This window comes from Nycticebus coucang, chromosome 5 (assembly GCF_027406575.1).
Source record: "Nycticebus coucang isolate mNycCou1 chromosome 5, mNycCou1.pri, whole genome shotgun sequence".
NCBI lineage: Eukaryota > Metazoa > Chordata > Mammalia > Primates > Lorisidae > Nycticebus > Nycticebus coucang.
The window spans coordinates 94412754-94436300 of NC_069784.1; the positions used below are offsets into that span (position 1 = coordinate 94412754).

Here is a 23547-nt window from a genome sequence, read left to right on the forward strand (position 1 = left end):
GGTTTTCACTCTTTTCTTGAGGGGAGGAAGGAAGGAAGGGGAGAGAGAATTTTCTGTGTTGGCCTTCAACCTGTAGCTCCTCCCCAAGCCTTTGATGTGACTTCTTTGACCATGGTAATGCCCTAGTGGTTTGCATGGTTGGGCGAATGGAGGGGTTTAAATTTAGTTGTGTTTTATTTCTACTTCAGTATAATTTGCTGGAGGAAAAAAGGCAAAGGTCTTCCTTCTATTTCCCTGGCCAAAGTGAAATAAAAATGTCAAAGTGACCAGGTACAAGGGATAGAAGGTAGCTACTGGAGGTAAGCGAGATGAGAGCAGTTCTCGCGGTAGGCTGGCAGCTCAGGCTGAGGCTTGCCTCCTGCCGCCTTCCGGGAAGATTCGTTCACCGCCTTCCACGCTGCCGATGTTAAGCTACTCAGGATGGAGCGAGCCTTGGCGACTGACGCTCCGGCCCAGAGACATCTTAAGCTGGGAGAACCAAAGTAGAACCTTTGTATCCAGGATGCACTGCAGTACCTGCGGGAAAGGTGGAGTGGGACTCGCCAGAGGCGCACCGAGCAGCAGCCGAGTTGCGTGCGTCCTGTGGGCAGCGACACTGGGCTCCTGCGCGTCCTTACACCTGCTCGGAGAGGCACCGGCCAGGCCAACTCAGAGCCCAGCAACCGGCGGAGCAGCCGCCTCCTCTGGCCCCCTCCCTATGCCCACCCCCAGTAAAGTTGTGCAGCAGGCGCTACCTGGGACTGGGGCCTGCACGCCTCACCTCCGCGTACCCAGAAGGATGCACTGTAGCCCTTTGAGTGACAGTTTGCTCTCTTGTCCTCCCACAAATGCAGATATGCGGCTGTGCCCCTCCTCCGAAACTCCTGGGCAGGCCCATAGGGGTGGAGGTGGGAGGAGTGTCCTGCTTCATCCACGCTTCAGAATCCTGGGAAGATCAAGAAGTCTGCAGAACTTAGCCTACGGGCTCCTAAAAAGAGCCTGGTGTAAAACTGTACTAGACGAGTGTCTTTACTTTAAATTTTCATTCTAATAGAGTACATGTGGTTAATTAAGAAAGCTCTCCAATTGCACTAGATGGGGCATAGCATTTATAAACGGAGTTGGAAATGTGGAGCCATTCCGCAGCAAATTCCCCCACCCTAACCCCTCCCCACCACCACCCCTGCATAAACCAACATTTCAACCCCGAAACAATTTGACTTAGTCACTTTTTAAACATAAATACATCTTCAAAAATGTATATATTCTCAGTTATAACCCGAGAATCGACGTGAGACTTTGTAATTTGACCTGGAGCATAAATGGGGTTCGCTTGTGTCAGTAATGCACTCTGCCCCTTTCTTTGGTCTAGGCCCTCAACGCTTCCAACTGCCCCAGCCCAAGTCTGCTCCCCACTATTCCCGTAATGTCCCTTCTGCCACTTGACCCAGCCAATGGAGAGAGCCTTGTCTCAATTCCTTCCTAAATGTGAAGGGCTGAGGATTCCCTGTTACACTCCGTTTACCCGAAGTTTGCGGGGAAGGCTTAGGGAGGATGGAGGGAGTGTGAGGAAGGAGCTCTGAGTCAGCAGAGCTCTCAGAAGAGAACGCGGTGAGCGTTTCGCAGCTGAAGCGCTTACTCTCTCACCTCCCTGAAATGAAGCACGGCATCGCAGTTATCACCGGCTGAAGAGGTAGCAAATGTCCTCTCCCACGGCTTGCAGTTACTAGGATGCCTGCTTTTAGAGCCAGTGAGTCCCTTGTCGAAAAACAATTACCAAAACTTTAAAGGACGCGGGCCAAGGAGACACCGGCGCGGAAAGCCAGGCATCCGGGGACTGGGTAAGGCCTCCCGGACTCCTCGAAAGCAGTCCACACCCGGAGCAGCCAGAGGCAAGGCACGGCCTCGCGAACGCAGCTAACGGCTTCGGTGGAGGACATCAAAGAGAAAAGAGGCGGCGTCGAAATTTAGACCAGAGCAAAGGAACTGCCGAAGGGAGCGGAACTGGGGTGTGGGGCTGGAGGCCGCAGGACTCGGTCGGAGTGGGTGCAAAGGAGGTGAGGCTGGGGACGGCAGTTACAGGCTTCGGCCACTGCCATTTCCCCGCAGAGCTCCTCTGAGGCGGGAGGAGTCCCCAGACCCCTTCAAAATCCTGTCCGCGACTCCTGGATCCCCTAGTGTATTCCAAGGGAAAGCACATTCCCTCTCCAACAGGGGCGAGGAGCAGAGAATCTGCCCCACCTTGACTGTTCAGGGTGAGAGTAGGACTCGCCCAAGGAGACCCTTGTCCTGAATTTTCTTTTTTTTTTCTTTCTTTCTTTCTTTTTTTTTTTTTTCTTTTCTTTTTTGGTATAAGCGCCCCGATCCCTTCCCCTCTCCTATTTTAGCTGGGTAGACCTCTACTCGCTGAGCGAAACCTGAAGCTCCCCATACTCAGATCGCACCCTCCGGCGGCAGGCGCGCTGCGGGGGAGTCCCTGCAAACACACGCGTGGCCCCTCTGACCAGCGATCCTCGCTCCCGATTGGCCTCCCGGTTCCCGCCTCTCCACCGCCCCTTCCTCCTATGCCGCCCGGAGTGGCGTCAGCACGCCAGCCGAGCGTGGGCTTTAAATGTCCCCTAGCCGGAGCCCGGGCGCTTCCGTGCCGGAGCGCGGTGCGGGCTAGAATCACAAGAGCGGGAGCCGAGCGAACCAGAGGGATCCCAAGCCGCCGAGCTCGGTGCCCGTTTCTCTGTCGCGGATGACTTGGGAGCTCGGGCCCAAGAGCAGCCAGTGCAGCTCGCCTGAGCTCCGCCGAACCAGAGTTGATGAAAAAACACCTAACCGGCTCCGCTGCGGAGAGCCATGAGCTGTCTGGATGTTATGTACCAAGTTTATGGTCCTCCGCAGCCTTACTTCTCAGCCGCCTACACGCCCTACCACCAGGTACGAATCTCCCCCGGGTCAGGACCAGGACTTAGGGGCTGGTGGAGGGTCCCCAGCTTGCCAGAGCATGACCAGTACACGCAGGTCCCAGGAGCGTCCCGCCCGGATGCAGGGATCGCTGCGCTGCCCCACAGCTGATTGTACAATTAGCGAACCCCTTTAGCTGGTTCATTTGCTCTCTCTGGAAGGCAGCTACATCCTGCTGCTGTGCTCCTGGGTCTTCCTTGGAATAATCAGGTGAGAATGGCACAGGCTAGATTTTTTTCACAGAGTCTGTCAGACTCTAGATTCTTCCAGCCTGGTGCAGATGTGGGGTACAGGTGGAGGGAGGCTGCGGATAGAGCTCTGGCCGGGGGATAAACAAACTTTGGTCCCAAAGGGGAAAATGACAAAAAAAAGCAAAGGCCAGTCTTTCCGTCTGAGATGCAGAGGCCCGCACATTCTCTTTGCTGCAAGCTTATCTCCGGAATAATTTCTTCCATTTCAATTCTCGGGCTATCAGAACAATTAATTCTAGAACCAACGAATTCGTTTTAAAGGGCACTGCGCAGAATGTGTTAGTTTTGTTATCTTTGGTTTCAACTTTCTGGGAGTGTTATTGGAGTGCAATTGGCCCGACAGAGGCGAACTTCTTAGACAATACTTCGCCTCTCTGGAGCCTCAGTGGCTGAATCAGTCAGCCCTGCTTTCAACAAACTCACTTTTAAGAAGATCACTCAACCCTGGTTCTGCAAACTTTTCAAGTTCTGTTTATTTCTGCCAGTTTTTCTTTTCCTGGGGCTTTGTCTGTTTGAACAATTTTTCTTTCCATTTCCTCAGCTGACATATCAGAAACTGGGGACAGTAGTCTAAGAAAAGAATGAAATCATACACCTAGGGTTCCAGACCAGGTCCAAAAGTGAGGGCCCAGACTACTGCTTTGGGGAACTTGAAATTGTGGTATGCCCCTATGCCCTACTGGATACTTTCCTAAATTTTGTTTTTAAATTCAAAATGTCTATTCGGAAATTTCGCGCTGATGGAACGGGTAGGTTTTGCCTTTTATTTTCTTCCCTCCTCTTTTTCTCTTTGAAACTTTTCAATCTAGTGTTTGTTTTGTCTCAATGTTAATTCTAGGAATCACCCTGAGTCCCTCCTTATCAACCAGCTGAGAATATGGCATTAGGAAGTGATGATATTACTAAATCACTGGAGCTCCTTCCCAGGATGGGAGTATTGCAAAGAGGAGAGAAGTAGGTTGGTTTTTGTCTGGTCCTTTCTCCTCCTGGAACCTGGACCAATCTATTGCATTAAGATCTCCAGTTCGTTTTTCTGTGACTGGGGCCTCCCTTCAAGGCCATCTCTGCCTGCAGAATGCTTTAACACCGCATTCAATCCATTGCTCATTTCTAACAAAGTGTTCTCAGCAGCTGCACTTGGTTTTTTAAATCACTATCAGACATCAGCATTTACTCACCCCCCCAGCTAGGATCTTAACATTTCTTCCTTTTGCTCCTTTTTATTATTTCCTCAATAAGTATGGAGATGGTGAGAGTGGAAATATTCATAATCTACTAGCCTACTGCTTTTTTCTTACTTTTAAAGGGAAACCTATTTAATAACTGAGATACTTTTAAATGGACAGATTATGGGTGACCAAAATATCAGCTTGCATTTGTTAAAATTATCCATCTTTTCCCAACCACGATGTTCCCAACCACATTTTTGCCCCATATGATTCATTAGTACATGGGATTATTGCAAACTTTTTGTGGACGTTTATCTTTTACATTTATGGTTTCAGGGAGTGGACTTTTGTGGGTGTTTTTCCTCTGTTCTACCCTGAGGACGTTTAATCCTGCATTTTATGCTTCTGCCCTGGATTCTCAGGCAGGGAACAGTCAGGCCCCTAATTGGACTTGGGTGTCCTTTACCCTTGGAGTTGGCTTTCAAAAATATATCTGCCCTGAGCCCAGCTGTGAGGTCAAACTCAGCTCATAATGTGGCTGCATAGGTGTCTTCTCAAACTTTCACCCAGACATTTTAGGAGAAATTTCCATGTGGCCCACCAGCAACTCTGAGGAGACTTCTGACCAAGGACAGCAATTTCCTCTATGGAACCAGTCTCTTGCTCGGGTGTAGGTCGGGAGGACTGCTGCCCCCTTATTGCTGGTTTCATACTGAGAGCACAAGAGGGAGGCACAGATGCCACTTTTCCCATGTATACCTTAGGGAGTAGGATGAGGGAGTTCAGCCTAAACACAATTTGTGATCTCTTTTGAAACTGACATCTCTATCCTTTTTCTCCTTGATCAGAAACTAGCCTATTACTCCAAAATGCAGGAAGCCCAAGAATGCAATGCCAGCCCCAGCAGCAGTGCCAGCGGCAGCTCCTCGCTTTCCAGTCAAACCCCAGCCAGTATCAAAGAGGAAGAAAGCAGCCCAGAGAAAGAATGCCCACCAGAGGCGGAGTACATCAACTCCCGCTGCGTTCTCTTCACCTATTTCCAGGGGGACATCAGCTCCGTGGTGGATGAACATTTCAGCAGGGCCCTCAGCCAACCCAGCAGCTACTCCCCCAGCTGTACTAGTAGCAAAGCACCTAGGAGCTCTGGGCCCTGGCAAGGTGAGTAAGAAGCCCTGCTGGGAGGAACAAAGGAGGGTTCCATCCACAGGGACCCAAGGATATGCAGCTGAAAGAATACTAGATGTCAGAGAAGGGTGAGGAAGAGCATTTAGAGAAGGTCACGAAAACAAAGAGGAAAAAGGGAATGGGTACAAGATCTCCAATGAAAGAGGCAGAGTATTAATCCAGAAAAAACACTGGCCTTGAAATTTGAAGTTTGTGTGTTGACTCCTCCACCTCCTAGCAATATGACCTTGGGTGAGTGTCTTAACCTCTTTAAGGTCACTCTATTTACTGGTATCTAAAATTAGAATAACACTTGCCCTCCTAACTATCCCCAGAGAAGGCTGTAAGACTCCAACATAAAAATGTATGTAAATATGCTATGGAAAATAAGAGGTTTCCAACACCCTCCCAAAACAGGAGTCAGAGAATCTTCACCACCAACTTACAGAGCACTTCCCAATTTCTGGCGCAGATGCCTAGAGCAATAAGTTCTAGACCTCCCCTGCAAGCAAAACCTACTAAAACTGACCTATGCCTTTTGCCAGTTGCCAATTACTGGTGAAATTCAGAAACAAAAAGTGTCTCAATAAGTAGAGTAACAAAGAAAGAAACATGTAGGTACTGCCAAAACATCCCTAAGGTTTCTCTGACATTTCCTCTTTATTGTTCTGCCTTCTTCACAAGGCACTACTTTACCCTAGCCTCGGACAATAATTTATTGGATTTCAACTTCCTGTATTATCAACAAGACCAAGGTTGGGGGAACCATTAGCCTAAGCTGTTTTGTGTGTTTGCCAAGCTGAGAAATGAGGACTTCGTGGAAGGAGGGAAGGAAGGGAAGAAGAAAGAGAGGGAGGGAAGGAAGGAAAAAGAAATTTTCATTCATTCATTTTTATCTGTCTGTTGGGGGAAGATGACAACACACACTTTTTTTTTCCTTAAGAGAGTTTGACACTTTGCATAAGCCTTCCCCATACAAGACCCCAAAACATTAGTTTTAAATACAGAAAAATTTTTTTATTCTTCAAAGAGTTGGCCAAAATATTTTTTAACAGGAAGTCTGTTCACCATTTAAAATGCATTTTCAAATCATTTAAAATTCTCTCGTATATGGCGCAGATGCCTACCACAGAGGAAGTTCTCGATAAAGCTTCCTTGAATTAAGTAGCTGTATTTTTCTCCTTCACTACCAATGGCAACAAATAAATTTGATCTAAATGCTGTTTTCTTAAAATGCTACCAGACGGTAGGGGTATACAGTGGTACTTAAGATTATTCTTATTATCTCCGGTGCCCTCACTTTGGCGCAGAATGTTGCCTTACGAAGACCTGACCCTTCGCGTCCCACTGTGCAAATAATACAACTACCCTTTTAATATGTCTAATTTACTCTTTTGTTTGAGTTCCTGGAAAAAATATTCGTAAGAAAGTTTCTAGGAAGAAAACTGATAATAACAAGACTTCGGTATTTGTCTATGGGCCTCCAAGTCTATCAGAGAGGCCTCGCAGAGGCAGTTTCTGAAGCACGGAGGGCTGAGGTGTGGAAGGGCTAATTTATTATGCAAGCCGACTGAAGTGGAAAGAGATAATCTTTAGCTTCAGGAGAGGCTAAGGCTGACAAAGGGAGGCCCGTGTCTGCTCTGACAGCTGGCCAGAGTGGGAGAATGCTCTTTGCACCCCAAAACTTAGGGCTGGAGGGAAGGAGATCTCCGATGTTCCTTCTCCTGTCGCTCCCAGGTTTCGGTATTGGGAACGCATCTGGGAAATCGGATGAAGCCGACCAGCTCCCCGGGAGTTCCAGGAAGCACCCGTTTGGCGGTGCCCAGACCTCGTGGTCACAGGCTGCAGCCCCCTTAGGCGCTGCTCCAGAGCCAGAGGCTGCCCGTCTACGTGGCGCCGAAACTGCAGTGCGAGTAGATCTGTCACAGCCTGGCAGGTCTGCGATCGCGTCTCGCGGCGGTGACAAGCACCTCTCTTTCTCTCCTCCCCTCCGCCCGCAGACGGCTCCTTCCCGATGAGCCAGCGCAGCTTCCCCGCCTCCTTCTGGAACAGCACGTATCAGACGCCGGTGCCCGCGCCGCTGGGCAGCCCGCTGGCCGCCGCGCACTCGGAGCTGCCCTTCGCAGCCGCCGACCCCTACTCGCCGGCAGCGCTGCACGGCCACCTGCACCAGGGCGCTACAGAGCCGTGGCACCACGCACACCCGCACCATGCGCACCCGCATCATCCCTACGCTCTGGGCGGCGCCCTCGGAGCCCAGGCTGCAGCCTACCCGCGCCCCGCCGCTGTGCATGAGGTCTACGCGCCCCACTTCGACCCGCGCTACGGGCCGCTGCTGATGCCGGCTGCCTCGGGACGCCCGGGCCGCCTCGCACCCGCCCCGGCGCCGGGGCCTGGCAGCCCGCCCTGCGAGCTCTCGGCCAAGAGCGAGCCGGCCGGCCCCGCGTGGGCCGCGCCCGGGGGACCCTTCGCCAGCCCCGCGGGGGAAGTGGCCCAGGGCTTGGGCCTCAGCGTGGATTCAGGTAAGCAGAGGAGGGAGTGTGACCTCCCCAGGGTTCCCTCTAGTCCTGGTCACAGCTCTAGGCTGAGTCTGGGACTCCCTTTCTGTGGCCCAAGGGTCTGCATGACACGGATGTGTTTCAGCTGACAGACGACCCTGTGTTATCAGAGTGGGTGGGACGAGAAAGTAAGGACCCTGCCCTAACCTGGCTGGGAACTCTTAAAAGAAGACTTCTTTTAAAAATAAAATTTTGTGCTAAAGTTCTAGCTCTGCGCTGTTCAATGGAGTGGCCATTAGCCACATGTGGCTGCTGAGCACTTGATACCTGGCTAGACCAAATTACGATGTGCGTCGGCGTGTGATACACACTGGAATTAAAAAACTGTGCAAGAAAAGAATGTAAAATTCACCTCATTCATGTTTTTATATTGATTGGTGAAATATTTTCAACACATTCTACATCAACTATATTAGGTTAAATAAAATGCATTATTAAAATTAATTCTCACTTGTTATGCTTTTTTTCACTGTGGCTGGTATAAAATTTGGAATTATGCCTGTGGCTTCCATTGCATTTCTATTGGACAGCTCTGATCTAGCATACCTGCACAGAGTGTAGTTTAAAATCCTCTGTGACTTGGGGCGGGGGATCTTGTCACCTAGTGACAGTTGTAAGGAAAGAAAAATATGTGACTCTGATATTGACAAAATTGCCACATTTAACAAGTCTCTTTAAAAAGGTAAAACTTTAAAGGACATAATAATGCTAAATCTCTGGCTTAAAGGGTAGAATTTGAAAGGTACATTCAAATAAGGCTTTGCTTTTTTGCTTTCTTTTCTTATTTTTAGGGCAAATTAAAAAAAAACAGTTATATAATAAGTGCAATCCTTGCCTTGTAGTCCCACTCCCCCTTCCTCCAGGTGAAGATTTGACTTTTCTGTTTGCTTTGTGTTTACTTCATTTACCAGACTTTTGATGAAGGCTGTGACTTTCACAATAAAACAGTGGTGTTTGTATTTCTCTTTCCTTAAATGCCTTGTGCCTTCCTTCTCCCACTCCTGCTCTCTCCCTCTCTTTCTTTCCTTCCTCTCTCTCTCTCTCCTCTCTCTCTTCAATTTTCAGGTGTGCAGCCTCAGGACAAAAACAAGGATGTGTACTGGTTTTAGACAGCCAGCTTCTTCCCTGTAGGTCTCTGCAATAATACAGTTGGTGGCGCTCAGAGCTCAGATGGAGTGGGTTTGTAACAGCTTCTGATCTTGGTTTACAGCTCGCCGCTATTCTCTTTGTGGTGCATCTCTCCTGAGCTGATCTGCTGACCCAGGGTTTCCCCTTCCCTTTGCCTCTCTGACCAGCCTTGGAGGCTCAGCACCTGTGCCTCTCACTTCGTGGATGAGGACGTGGGGGGAAGGCAGAGACTTCAAACTTCTCGGTGCATGGGGAAAACCAAGAACCGCAACTACAGAAATTTCGTCTAATACTAATTCCCACCGCTGTAAGAGCAGATGGATCCAAAGACTCTGAATTACGTTGGCCAAGTCAGTGGAAATATCTGCGGTGAAATCACTTAGTCAGGTGATAGGATATCATAAGCTTTCTTGGAAAGGGGAAAAAGCAAAGAGACTTTTGGTGTGAATATTTTTTATGCTGATGTGAATTCTTTCATTAGGTAGTGTGAGCATAGCACTACTGACATGGATATCCTCAGATTTAAAATTGTGTATTTGCATCGAAGACTGTGGTAGAAATGTAAAAAGAAGCAGATTCCTTCTTTCTCTGCGCTCAGCCTCCAGCCCCCTTCCTGCCCATCTCCTCCCCACAACACCCACTCCAGACACAGAGAAATACTTTTTCCTTTGGATTGTGAACATTGGAAGACTCAGCCTGAATGTGAGTGGCAAGTGGCTTATCTGGAGCCACCTGCCCAAGTCTTACTGCAATGCAGCTGTTGTAGGACAACTGTTTAAAACTCCAGAAATACATCCATCCACCAAGGTGGCACTTCCCAGTGTTTGGCAGAACAATTGCAATTGCACTGGATATATTTTATATATATGTATGTATATATATCATATTTTTTACAAGGAACATTTTACGATGAAAGAAGAAAGTCTTCTCTGCTTTCTTTCCCACAAATTCTGTCCTTCCCTCTATGGTCTGGATGAAAAAAGCAAAAAGAGACCCCAGTTTTCTCCATGGGAAAGAACTAAGACTCATCACAAGGGGAAGAAACACCCATGGAGTCTGCAATACCTCAATATTTTTCCCAGTCTGTATGGTTTGGTCACTTTAGTGTTGGGGCAGGGGAAGAGGTCTGTGCGTGGGCAAAGCTGAAGGTTATGAGGAAGAAGAAATGAACATTAAAGATGTCTATTTACTGTGGGTTCATTGTGTTGTTTCATCGAAGGAAAATAAACATCTTAGTTTTTCTTTAGTAAAATAAAATAATTTATGGTAGTATGACCTGATCAGTAATATTACATGTGTGCATATATGACTATATCTATATGCTTATTTATGCTGCTTTGTTGTTTTTCCAAAGTGTTTGCTGTGTTGTGAAATCTGTTAACCCCTTTCCACCTCTAAACAAACCTGGAGATAAGAAGTTAGGTACCCTCTCTCTATTTTACAGATGAGAAAATCATGGGCCACAGAAGAAGCCAGGGGCTTACCACCTGTTAGCATTTAGCAAGTTAGAAACAGAGATGGTACAGAAAGCACTGCCTGTAGACCACTCAGTCACATAGGAGGGGATTGTCCTTACTCCTAACATTCTAAACTCTTAACATACTAGAGTCATTGGTTAAAAGTGCTTTTGAAAAATTGGTGATTTTATATTACATATATATAGATAGATAGATAGATTTTTTTTTTTTTTAAAGACAGAGTCTCACTTTGTCGCCCTTGGCCCTTGGTCAAGTGCCGTGGCATCATAGCTCACAGCAATCTCAAACTCTTGGGCTCAAGCGATTCTCTTGCCTCAGCCTCCCAAGTAACTGGTACTATAGGTGCCCACTACAATGCCTGGCTATTTTTAAAGATAAGGTCTCACTCTGGCTCAGACTAGTCTCTATGTGAGCTCAGGCAATCCACCCGCTTCGGTCTCCCAGGGTGCTAGGATTACAGGCATGAGCCACTGCACCTGGCCATGGTGACTTTATATTTTAATAAACTAGACTAAGAAACCAAACCTTCCACTAGGAATAAAAATAAAAAAGATTATTGAAAAATTACGTTTTCTTTTTTTGGATTCTTTTGATACCAAAGCTATTTGTATTCTTTCACAGAAATTTCCAGGAGAGAGATTTTGTATGATATTCAAATTGCCCTTGTACATTGTGGAAGCATAATAATATTAGTCCAGATTTTGACTTTCATTATAACAGGAGAGACAAATGTAATTTATCTTGGGCAATAGTCTCAGCAGTTGGAAGCAGCTAAGGAAGATCAGAGAATGAGCTTGGCAGAGTGACCCATTCCCTCCTTTTATCATCTGGGTTCCTGTGAAGTAGACGTTACCATAACGAGAATGATATTATTGTTTTTGCTCAGATGGAAGGTACTGTATGATTGTGCTACAACCAGATGTGATAACAATAATAATATTTAATGTTGATTATTTATCTTATACCAGGTGTTGATCTGAAGGCCTCTATACAGATTAACTCATTTAAGCCTCACAATTCTGTGTGATTTTATATTTATATAAAATTATTATTATATCCTTCTTACCTACAACAAAACTGAGGCTCATGGAGGAGAAATAACTTGCTCAGTCAGTAGCAGAGCCAGGATGCCAACCCAGGGAGCCCAGCTGTTTGTCCAGTTCCTATTTGTCTCTTTGCTGTTCAGCTTTGGTCTTATTTTCTCCATTACAATAGATGAGTAAGGGAGGGGCGAAAGACGGAAAGGCAAAGATTAATGCTTTCTAGACCTAGAATCCCAGATCTCAAAGGAGTCGTCATAGGGCATTGTCCTAACTCCATCAAATGACACAACCATTAGACCATTCAGTCAGAAGCAGATTTCTTCTCTTCTCCAGGAGGGAAGTGTTATTGCTTCTCTTATTAATTCACTCCAGTATTTAACAGCCTTAGCTGCTCTGAAATTCTTCACACCCAACTTAACCAACCCATGTAAGAGTTAGCCTGAGGTTTGGACATTGAAGCAATAACTAAAATTAACCTTGGACTTCTCTGTGGATTTTTTTTAATCCATGTTCCACTGGCATGGATCACTAGTATGTACAAGCATAAATGAAAAGTGTTTAGTCTCAGTGGGCTTTTCAGAATTTGCTACTCAGTATGCTGTGGAAGACAGGAAAGGGTGAATTTTCTGCTACACATCTTCTCCAAGAATTTCTCCCTGGAAGCAGCTCTTTACCTGTGCTTCACCTGTGTTAATATCTACAGGATCTGGGGTCAAGCACACAGGGAGCATTTACCCAGCCACGAGGTTCTGATTACTGCAACCTCTCTGCTCAGCTGCATCTGACCTGAATATCAGGTTGCTCATTCACTGGGACTGGCCTTTGGAGCAATACTGAACAGACCGTCCAGACTGCTGAGCCAGTCCACGCTCTGGAGACCTGGCACATATGACCCACGAAGCACAGCATTTCCCTTCAGCCCACACCCTCCTAAAGCAGAAGTGCAAGACGACCTCGCCCTCGAACTGTAAGGATTTAGTTTTGTGTGATCAGAGCATCAGAGAGAGCGCAGGTGAATTACCAGTCCTAACTGACATCCCTCAGGCCCACCAAGTCACACAAAATGTAGCAAACTTCCATGCCTGTCTAGAAAATAGTAGTGAAACCATGTAGGTTAGAGAAGGATCTAGCAATTGATAAAAGAACATTCAAGGAAAGGAGAGATGGCATGAGAAAAGGCAAACGTGACTTTTTACACGTGTTAAACCTGTTTAGGGATCTGAGAGAACAGATTGCATTCTCTTCTAATCATACCCATGGCATTGGTGTCCTCTTTGCCCACAGCTTCCCCTTTGCAGTTGGCCTAGGCCAAGGGAGAGGTGACGAAAAGGGGAGAGATGGCTCTCCACCACCAAGTAATCCTTCTGCCCATTGCCCGCTGGCTGAGAACTCAGTCTCCCAGCTTCAGGGAACTCTATCTGTTCCACTCCCTCAGTTTAAAAAGAGTTGCCATCCCATCTCATTTCCCCTTTGAAGTTCTATTTCAATGCATGGCAAATTCTAGCAATGACTTCAGATTGATTCAGGCCTGGATGGGGGAGAGGGTGGGGGTGTGTGTGAAGACTTCCCTTTTCACTCTTCCTGGGTAAGTATACTACTTTCTATCCCCTTCTGCATCTGGAGCAAACAACTCTTCAGGTAACTGTAACTTTCATTTTGCTTAGAGTCACAAAGCCTGCATTTCTATACAGGCACTCACACATACTTTCATCAAAATAAAATTCTTTTTTTAAGTGCTTAGACATTGGTTACTTTGGAGTTGGAGGAGATAAAAATTAAATAAATAGAACTTAGACAAACTGCTTTCCATATCAATGCCATTTCCATAAATTGCATTTGGAGCGTAATTCATGAGCATAGGAGGAAAAATTGAAAGATGGTTGAAAAGACTTTAAAAATAAATGAAACTGAAAGACAAACGATCCCTTTATAAAATCGCTTTAATAGTTTGTTGACAGTTTGCATGCAAATAATTCACATTTTGATTGTACCGGTCAAGGTGTTTGTATATTCCACTCTTCCTTGCTGGATTTTTAGGGTTTATTATATGTTCCTAAAATCTGAAGTAAAGAAATGTCCTAAAGACAGTATCATTATCACAGTTGCTATCTTTGTGTAATTGAACTTGTGACATTTACACAAGCAGCATGGTTAAGCAAACGTAAATTTCGCAGTTCCTGAGTATTGGCTGTTTCTTATTGCCTGTAAATAAATTAAACTCTAATAATACAAATAAAGTATCCACACAATAGAATCTATCGCACGAATACAGCACACAGATGCAGACCTAATGAGAAATCAGAGGCATCGTGCCCTCAGACAGGCATAGGCACAAATGACTATTCTCACTTGACAGACCAACTGTATGACTGTTTCCTTGTATTTCAATCCAGCCCCAGAGGGCTGGATCAGGAAAGAGACACTTGATAGTTGCTGTTTCCGTGGTTGAAATATTTGTGAAGTTAACGCATAATCTGAAAGCAGAAGCTAATAAATTGTAGGGTGCTAATTGGAGCTGGAGTGGAGCCTCAATCACGTTAGCTTAAAAGCAGAGAGACCCTCATAACCTAAAAAGGCAAGGCAGCCTCCCCAAACAGCTCCCATTTGTTTCCAGCCTTGACTGCTAAACGCTGCATCCAGGCAGATTGGCCCCTGACAAGAGCCAGTAGAGGTGATTCTCCTAATCTAAGTTTAAGAGATAGACAAATTTTCTTTTAGGGGAAAAGAGTAAAGTATTTTGCTGAAGAATTCATGTTTAAACTTTAGAGAAACATATATATATACATACATATAAAATTTATTAGACAAATTACTACTTTGGTAGAACATATTACCCTTCATTTGGAATTTTTCACATTAAAAAAATAGGTTAAGTCAGTAAGAGAAAAAATCTCAAGTTCTCCACAATACAGGGTCAGCAAGCCTACCTCAAGTTATAGTATTTCTATGAGTTTTACAGTGAAACCAAGCTCTTCTAAAACAAAATTAAGACATTTAATTTCCTCTGCCTTACTGGAATTCAGTTCTTTCACCTAGAAAAATAACAGCAAGTATATTTTCCATTTCTTTGTTTTATTGTTAGAATCTTTTAGTAAACTCTAGTTCTACTTATCTACAAGGGCTACAAAATGGCTAATCATGGCTCCCTCAAGCTATCATCCTCTTACCGTTATTTCCATTTCCTATGGACAGTGGATGCATGAATAATACATAATTATTTCATATTAGAAATTTATATAAGAAATTTAGGTTAAAGGTAAACTAAACTTTGAAAAAACTTAGAAATTAAATTATTTATTGGTAATATTTGCACCACTCTAGTGATTTAGTTACTGAATAGAAATTTTTACCAACATGTATTTGGGGGGTATATATTTCAATCTCTGTATTTACAACTAGGCAAGTATTCCACTTACCTTATAATTTGGAAGCTTCTTTACAATACTTCATATGAGAATCATATTTACTGAGAAAAATATCAAGAATGTTAAAATTCTAAACACTTGCTAAAAACAAGAATCATGATTGAGGTGATAAGAATGTCACAAATTCATTTCTTTTCCTGCCAATTTTCAAACTTCAGCCTTGCCCTTATTTTTGGCAACCACCTTATCATCCCTATGCCAATAATGGGATTATCAAGAAATGGAATGGAAAAGTGTTTATCTTTACTAGGTACAATCCTGTTTCTCTCTCTCTCTTTTCATTTGAGTGCATTTTACCTAAAGTATAATCTATCCTAGGAAACAATTGTATATTTTTTCTTTTAGTGTCATTTGATACTTTTCTGTTGTATCTGGGTTTTTTTGTTGTTGTTGCTGCTGTTGTTTTTGTTTTGCGGTTTTTGGCCAGGGCTGGGTTTGAACCCGCCACCTCCAGCATATGGGGCTGGCGCCCTACTCCTTTGATCCACAGGCACCGCCCTGTTGTATCTGTTTTTTGGGGAATTTCCTGGTATCTTTGGAAGCACTGCCTAAAAGTACTGTATTAGAGCATAATTTCACCTTGCTTAGTGGAGTGTGAAGTTCCATTTTGACAATAGGCAGTTTCTTCCCCACACTCAGAAACTGACAAAAGGGCATTGACAGATTTTAGTAAGAAACAGAGCAGAGCTTATGATACTTGTTCGTCTTTGTTCAAAGCTTCTTTTAAAAAACACTCCTCAGTCATACTTTTTTTTTTTTTTTTGGAGACAGAGACTCACTATGTCGCCCTCAGTAGAGTGCTGTGACATCACAGCTCACAGCAACCTCAAACTCTTGGGCTTAAGCGATTCTCTTGCCTCAGCCTCCCAAGTAGCTGGGACTACAGGCGCTCTCCACAACACCCGGCTATTTTTTGTTATAGTTGTCATTGTTATTTAGCTAAGTCCGGCTAGGTTCGAACCTGCCAGCCTGGGTGTATGTGGCCGGCACCATAACCACTGTGCTAGAGGCACCAAGCCATCATTCATGCTTTTTTAAAAAAGCATGGTTCTAGGGAAAGAGACCCATACCCTGAAGGAACCAACTATGAAGTTATATTCTATTGGAATTGAAGAGATGGCAAATTATTCACAAACTTATACTTAGCAGTTTTAAACTATCTAGTTAACCTATAAAAAGGGTAATGGTGGGCACCATTATTGAAACATTGAAACTCGGGCTGTCTAGTCATTTGCTGTTTAAAGAAAGATGTCATTATTAAATGGACTGAAAAATTTTTTTCTTTTTTTTTATTGTTTGGGATTCATTGAGGGTACAAAGAATTAGGTTACACTGATTGCATTTGTTAGGTAAATTCCCTCTTATAACTGCGTCCCACCCCACTAAGAGGTGTGCCATACACCGTGACCCCCTTCCTCTTCCCTCTCCCTGCTCCCTCATTCCGCTGTCCCCCACCTTGCATTAGCTCATCTACTGCCTTCTTATTAGAACTGAGTACATTGGATTCTTGCTTCTCCATTCTCGTGGTGCTTTACTAAAGTCCACCATAGGGTAATGCCATCTCTCTTTTTCCGCTGGAGATGTAAAATGTTTTGAAACAAAAACAGAAAAGCAAGCACCGCTTCTCAGCCACAGTCCATATGTGCCCCTGCTGCTAAGTGAGTGTAGGTTTTGGGTCTTGAAAGAACAAAGCAGAAAGAGTAGGTACCACTAATCTTCCTGTGTCACAGAACAGCAACAAGGGCATGATATTCAATATTAAAACAAAAGTGTACAACTTTACATTGTTTACATTCACACGGTAAAAGCTTCTGACTACATTTTTAGTCTTATTCTAGATGGCATATTTATTTTTTTGTCACTTCTTTTATCAGAGGGATTTCTAATTTGAACGCATTCACCCTTTATGTTCCTTCTCCTTACTGCAAACAGTAAAGTTCTAAAAGTGACACTAAAAAAAAAAAAAGCTTTGCATGTTGGCTTTTAGTTTCCTGATCTATTTCTTGTGCTTTTTTGTCCCGTATGTCTGTATCAATGCTACGAATAAAGTTAAAGATACCTTGTCCCAGTTGTCTGGAGGGTCGTACACTCACCATTGGATGAGATCTCAGCCCCATGACACACAATCTAGAAATCACCAGAGCACCTAGACATCCTTGTTCTGGTCGAGTGTTCCTTTGGATCACAGCAGTTTACAACTGTTTTATATTCTTTAAAAAGTTCTCAGAAATTTCTACCTTCCACCATATTAGAAAACTTTCATCTCCCTGCCCTCTTCTGCAAATGCTATGTATTCTTCTAAGTCTTGGTTAACCCTACCCCTTCCATGAAGCCTTGTCTCCACACCAGACCACAGTGAAGGATCTCAGTCTTATGGAAACTCTGCCACCCAATGCCTATACCACTTACATAACTTCAATGTCTAGTGACACAAAGTTAGGATTTTCTAAAGATCACCCTGTTCACGCTTGACTTATAATGTTCTGTACTCTTATCTAGAGATGAGGTACATTGAGTAGGTGCCACCAGTATAGAAAAACATACATTCTTGTGTCAAAATATTTTATTATGTGTAAGCAAATTTAAAAATAGAGGCTGATCTGAGATATGGAGTACAAATTAGAAAAAGCAAAGCTGGCTAGAAACCTGCTCCAGTAAAGAAAATACTCTTATTATAAGGAGTGGGAGGGATTTTGTCACATTTACTAATTAGTTCTCAACATCCTTTTCCTGTATTTATATCCTGAGCCTTCATTTCTGTCTTCTGCTCAAAAACGTCGCTTCAACAATTACCTTCTGTCTTCTTCCTGCATCATCTATTTTTCCTCCCTACTGAATCTTTCCCATTAATAGAAAGCAGGCTACAAGCTGCATATTTTTATCTTTGAGGGAAAAAAAACCTCCCTGACCCATTGCTCCCTCACTTCTCTGTTCCCATCAAATGGCAAGATGCCTTACCTTAAATGAGTCATGTTCGTTCTCTCCATTGGTTTTTCCTTTTTCTCTTGTGCTCACTTTGATTTAGCTTCCCTTGCACACACCTCATCAAGGCCGCCATTTAACTAGATAGGGCTCAACCCAAAGATCAGCTCTAATTAATCTTTTTGATTGTCTTGTCAAGATCGCGATAACATCAGTTTGATCCTCTGATGCCAAACAGATGCCAAGACACACACCATGCACTTGAAGTGTCGTTACTATGTTCAGCAAATATACCACATCTGCCATGGTAACTGTGGTTAGGTCATCGTTTGGTTTAACTCATGGAACTCTACAGTCACTCTCTGGGATCCAACCCAGTTTCTGTAGGAGCAATGAATTAAATGAAGATATGATAGGAACCAGTAGCCCTGCAACCTTTAGATCTTTAATGGTGGTGCCAATCACTGTTGTCCCCATGGGATTCTACACTGTTTTTGATTTACGGCTTTGGCTGAGGGAAGAGAGGGAGAAAGGAGGCAGTTTCAGAGGTTTCCACTTGGCCTTCCTTTCCACACTGTGGTATCATTTACCATATAGGCCAAAGACCCAGTAAAGGAGTTACTCCAACCACAAAATATGTTGATCCCAATTACACATTTAAAAAGTAGAAAAATGACCACTGGGTGGGGCTGTGGACCCAGTGGACACATTATAAGTTAAAATTAGACTTTAGCAAGGATGCAATTTAAAACCTGGCCCCATAAACCCCACTCTAACAGAGACGCTATGATGGTGGCTCAGGTCCCTGGATACGAATGTCAACTCAGACCAAAATGTCAACTTTTTTCCAAAAGTCTGGAATGTCTGGGAATTCCCCCCTTCCTTTAGTGTACAGTCACCAGAGTAAATGGCCATAATTCCCTGAGGAGGAATCATTACAGTATATACACGCAGTGGTGTTGCATGTTCCTTCCGCCTACCAACAGTCCAGGTCTTCAGTTGATGAATTTTGATGAAAAATTAGCTGAGATCTGTGAACTGGACAAGGATGGTGATTTTTATCAGAGAGACCACATCAGCCCCCTGCTCCTCCATTTTTGCCTTTGTGTTAATTTTAGGTGTTGGTTTGACGGGATTAAAAGATACCCACATAGCTGGGAAAGCATTATTTCTGGGTGTGTCTGAGAGGGCGTTTCTAAAAGGGGTTGACATTTGAATCAGTGCACTAAGTAAAGAAGACCCACCCTTACCCTGGGTGGGTGGGCATCATCCAACCACACAGGGTCTGGGATAGAACAAACCGGCAGAGGAAAGGCAAATTTGCTCTTTCCCTCTTCAGAGCTGGGACACCCATCCTCTCCTGCCCTTGGGCACTAGAACTTAGAAGTTTTGAACCTTCAGACTCCATAACTTGCACCAGTTGCTCCCAAGGTGCTTAGACTTTTGGCCTTGGAATGAGAGTTACCTTATTGGCTCCCCTCATTCTCAGGCTTTCAGAGTCGTACAAAGGCAAGCTACTGGCCTCCTTGGTTCTCCTGCTTGCAGATAGCACATCATGGGACTTCTTAGCCTCCATAATAGCATGAACCAATTCCCTTGATAAATCCACTCTAATCCACCTATTGATCTACTTACCTATCTATCAACTGTCTTTATAGTCTATTGTTTCTGTTTCTCTGGAGAACTCTGACTAATATATCTTTCTATTGATTATAAAAATTAAGGGCTTGCTGCCCATTTGTTTAGTCCAAGGGACAACATGCTTTATTAACCATCTCCCCAAGTCTCTGTAGTCAAGCCCTTTGACTGCCTCTCCATCGTCGTGTTGATGGAGGTCTCTGGTGTCTGGTAGGCAAGTGCAATCATCTGTCCTCTCTTATTTCAGGACTGCATATGTCATGAATGTTAATAAGCCCAGCTTTGAGACCACCTCTGGCAGAGGAGGCCATCACTGAAGTTCTAAGTGATACTTAGTGAGGCCCCTTTCATCAGCACATTTCTGATGACCTTAGAGAATATTGTGTCCTTTGGTGGGTCTTCTGCTGCACATAGTATGTCCATGCCAGCATTTCTGTTTCCCTCGGCCTTTTTCTTCCTCCCTCTCTCTATCTTCTGACAGGGAAACTTAGCATGGGCCTTCAATTTCTCCTATCCTAAGAGACCATCCTAGCCAGGATGTTAAATCTCATGTACTAAGAATGTATAACATAGTGAACAAATTCTTCCTTATCCAATCTTATTTTCCCATCTCCTTGACCAAGTATCTTCAGAATGTAAACTCAGCATTACTCCCCTGGCTCCTAACAACACTTGTTAGCTAAATTTTAGAGCACATGTGGGATGTCATCTTTTTTCTTATTCATTAGCCCAAACATATCCCTAGTCAAGTTATGTTGGGATTTATCCAGCATAATTAACAACGTGGCAGTCAGGAGAGGAGGTGGGTGCAGCTTCTAAGAAGGTACCTGTGGCTTGGTTGGGAAGACATCTTTTTTATATTTTACTCCACTGAGAAAGTTCTAGCTCTTTCCTTGGAAGGGTGGGCTACTTCTACAAGCTGTAAGTGATCAGAAGGGTCTGCTGAGTCAAAGTATTTGAAGCATCCACCCATATACCCCCATCCTATGTTTCATGGTCCCAGATTTTCTCAACAGGTCTACTTTGACTGAGCATCTAAACATCTTGAACTCTGTAACATTCCTGAACCCCAAGTTTGCTCCTCAGTGGGGTATATATTTTTGCTTATGATATCTCCTCCTCCAGAAAGAATGCTAAAATGTAGCTCCCAGCAGAGGAAAGACTTTGCTTTGTTTGTCACTCTCCTTTTTTTTTTTTTTTTTTTTGCAGTTTTTGGCCTGGGCTGGGTTTGAACGTGCCACCTCCAGCATATGGGTGGGGCCTGCGCCCTATTCCTTTGAGCCACAGGCATCCCCCCTCCTTTTTTTTTTTTTTTGAGACAGAGTCTCACTTTGTTGCCCTTGATAGAGTGTCGCGGCATCACAGCTCACAGCAACCTCCAGTTATTGGGCTTAGGTGATTCTCTTTCCTCAGCCTCCCGAGTAGCTGGGACTACAGGTGCCCACCACAGTACCCGTCTATTCTTTTGTTGAAGTTTGGCTGGGGCTGGGTTGGAACCCACCACACTCGGTATATGGGGCTGGCACCCTACTCACTGAGCCACAGGTGCTGCCCTGTTACTGTCCTCTTATACCCATCAGAATACTTACTTCAGGGCAGTGCCTGTGGCTCAAGGAGTAGGGCGCCAGACCCATATGCCAGAGGTGGTGGGTTCAAACCTTAGCCCGGGCCAAAAAAAAGAATACTTACTTCAGAGCAGGCACTCAAAACGTATTTATTGAATGAGCAAATGAATGAGTGTTCAGATCTACAAGGCAACATTACACTATAGTACAGTATATCCATTCTAAGAGATTTTATGCAGCCATTTGAAACATTTACAAAGAATTTTCAATGGTAAGAAGGAAAGCTTATACAATAATGTTAAGTGAAAAACTGGGAGAGGTATATAACTACACCTATGCCATTAAAAATGAGCTCACATTGAAAAATAAAAGCTGGAAGAAAATATCCTCAAATATTTCAATAGCATTTGAGTATTTTACTTTGATCCCTTAATTCCTCTGGTTTTATATAAACACACCTAAAAAGACTGAGATAAGTCATCTGATTCAGGCGCCCTGTAGCCTTCACCAACTGCAAAAAGGTGCATTGAACAGACTTCCTTTTACCAAGGAAAGGGTGTTACAGAGAAGTCAGAGGCACCCTATGTTTCTTTTTCATTCATTGAGGCTATTTGGAGGATAAAAGGCAGATTTGAAGCAGGGGGAAAACCGGAGGATAATGAAATAAATGTTTGCCTCCTTTAGCGTGTGTTGCAACATTTCAAGGACTTCCAGAAGTGCAGGCCTCCCTATCTCTGATGTGAACCTCAAAGCAGTGCTCTTATTTCTATGATCTCTGTGAATTGGTCTCAAGAGATGACTTAGGATTGAAAAAATCTTCACGGGTGATCCCCCCTTGTCATTAGGACAATTTTCTGGCATCCCTGGTATGAGTCACAAGCTAGGACATGTTCTGAAATATGCTGGATAAAGATGATGAGAAAATCAACCCATCAATCTATTAAGCATGAATATCTACTTTGGCTTAGAGAATATACAAAGTGATAGAAGACACCACTCACCCTATCTTCAGAAAGTTTGCAGTTTATGCAAGTGGGCAAAACATGAAGAAACAGAATGGAAATACATGTGGTTGGGTCCAATGAGATGTAAAGTCAATAAGGGCAATAAGAGGGTTAGGGGAAGACCTTCCAAAAAGTTGGAATTTAAGTTAGTCCTAGCCGTTAGGTAGAGTTTAGATAAATAAGCAGAGAAAAATAGCCTAGGAAATTTCAATGGGAGAAGAAGGAATGCCAATACGGCTAAACAATATAAAGTCATCTGACTAAGAAACAGGCTCTTTGCTCAAAGACATTCTGAGTACAATTGCAATCAGTGTAACCTGGCTTATTGTACCCTCAATGAGTCCCCAACAATAAAAAAAAAAAAAAAGACATTCTGAGTAGGGTGGTGCCTGTGGTTCAAGGAGTAGGATGCTGGCCCCATATACCAGGAGTGGCAGGTTCAAACCCAGCCCCAGCCAAAAACCGCAACAAACAAACAAAAAGACATTCTGACTAAAGCATTTTAATCAGAATTATATCAACATATTAATTTTGTCTAAATTTTTGTCCTATTGGCACTGCTAAAAAATAAACAATATAGTACTTGCTTCCAATACTCTACCGCATTATCAACCTTGAACAACTTTAAATGAAGGTTTAGATTTACTGATCAGCTTTTACATATAATCTTTAACCAGTTATAGGTATTCCCTTTTTGAGCCTCTATTTTGTCCAACAATGATATCCCCAAGTCATATTTTGCATATAAAAATGTACCAAATTTTTTTCTTATGTCAATTTTTAGTGAATAATATTTTAATAAATGCCATTTTTAGCCATTGACAATTTTTCCCTCTTGGTTACAACATCAAGTTTTTCCAGAATTAATTTCCAATTGTAGAATTACAATTATAGAACTAACCAACCATTACACTTTACCAATTATTTTTATCTATAGCACATTCTTCACTATTAGATTTGTAGCCACTATTTTATGTTACACTATTTTCACCAGAATTATTCATTATGAACTCTAAAAAATACTACTAAGTTTGCACTTATTTCTTATGAAAAACATGAGTATTTTGTATGCTTTCCCCTCATATATGAATTCTCCTTTGTCCAAATGTTAACACAAATGTTTCAGACAGCAAATCTAGGTCTTCTATGCACTTCTGATCCCTTTTTGTATCTTCCAAAGTAAAGATACATGGCACTGGTAGAGTTAAAATGTGGTTGCAAGCAACAGAAACTAACTTTGGCTAATTTATTTATTTATTTTTATATTTTAT

At 43.7% G+C, this 23547-nt stretch overlaps 1 protein-coding gene across 5 annotated transcripts in view; it reads left to right on the forward strand.

Annotated features, from left to right (window-relative positions):
• The first annotated feature begins 2548 nt into the window (after positions 1-2548).
• The window catches only part of VGLL2 (vestigial like family member 2), a 33203-nt gene continuing 12204 nt past the window's right edge, over positions 2549-23547 (forward strand). Inside the window, exons 1-4 of one of the 5 annotated variants that reach the window (XM_053591549.1) lie at positions 2549-2904; positions 5395-5509; positions 7516-8037; positions 8277-8546. In XM_053591549.1, the coding sequence (XP_053447524.1) occupies positions 2824-2904; positions 5395-5509; positions 7516-8037; positions 8277-8329 (771 nt within the window). In that variant the 5' untranslated portion in view covers positions 2549-2823 and the 3' untranslated portion in view covers positions 8330-8546. Of the gene's footprint in view, positions 2905-5199; positions 5510-7515; positions 8038-8276; positions 8547-9283; positions 10494-23547 lie in introns of those variants that run through there. The other 4 variants (XM_053591547.1, XM_053591544.1, XM_053591545.1 and 1 more) reach the window with 4 other exon arrangements.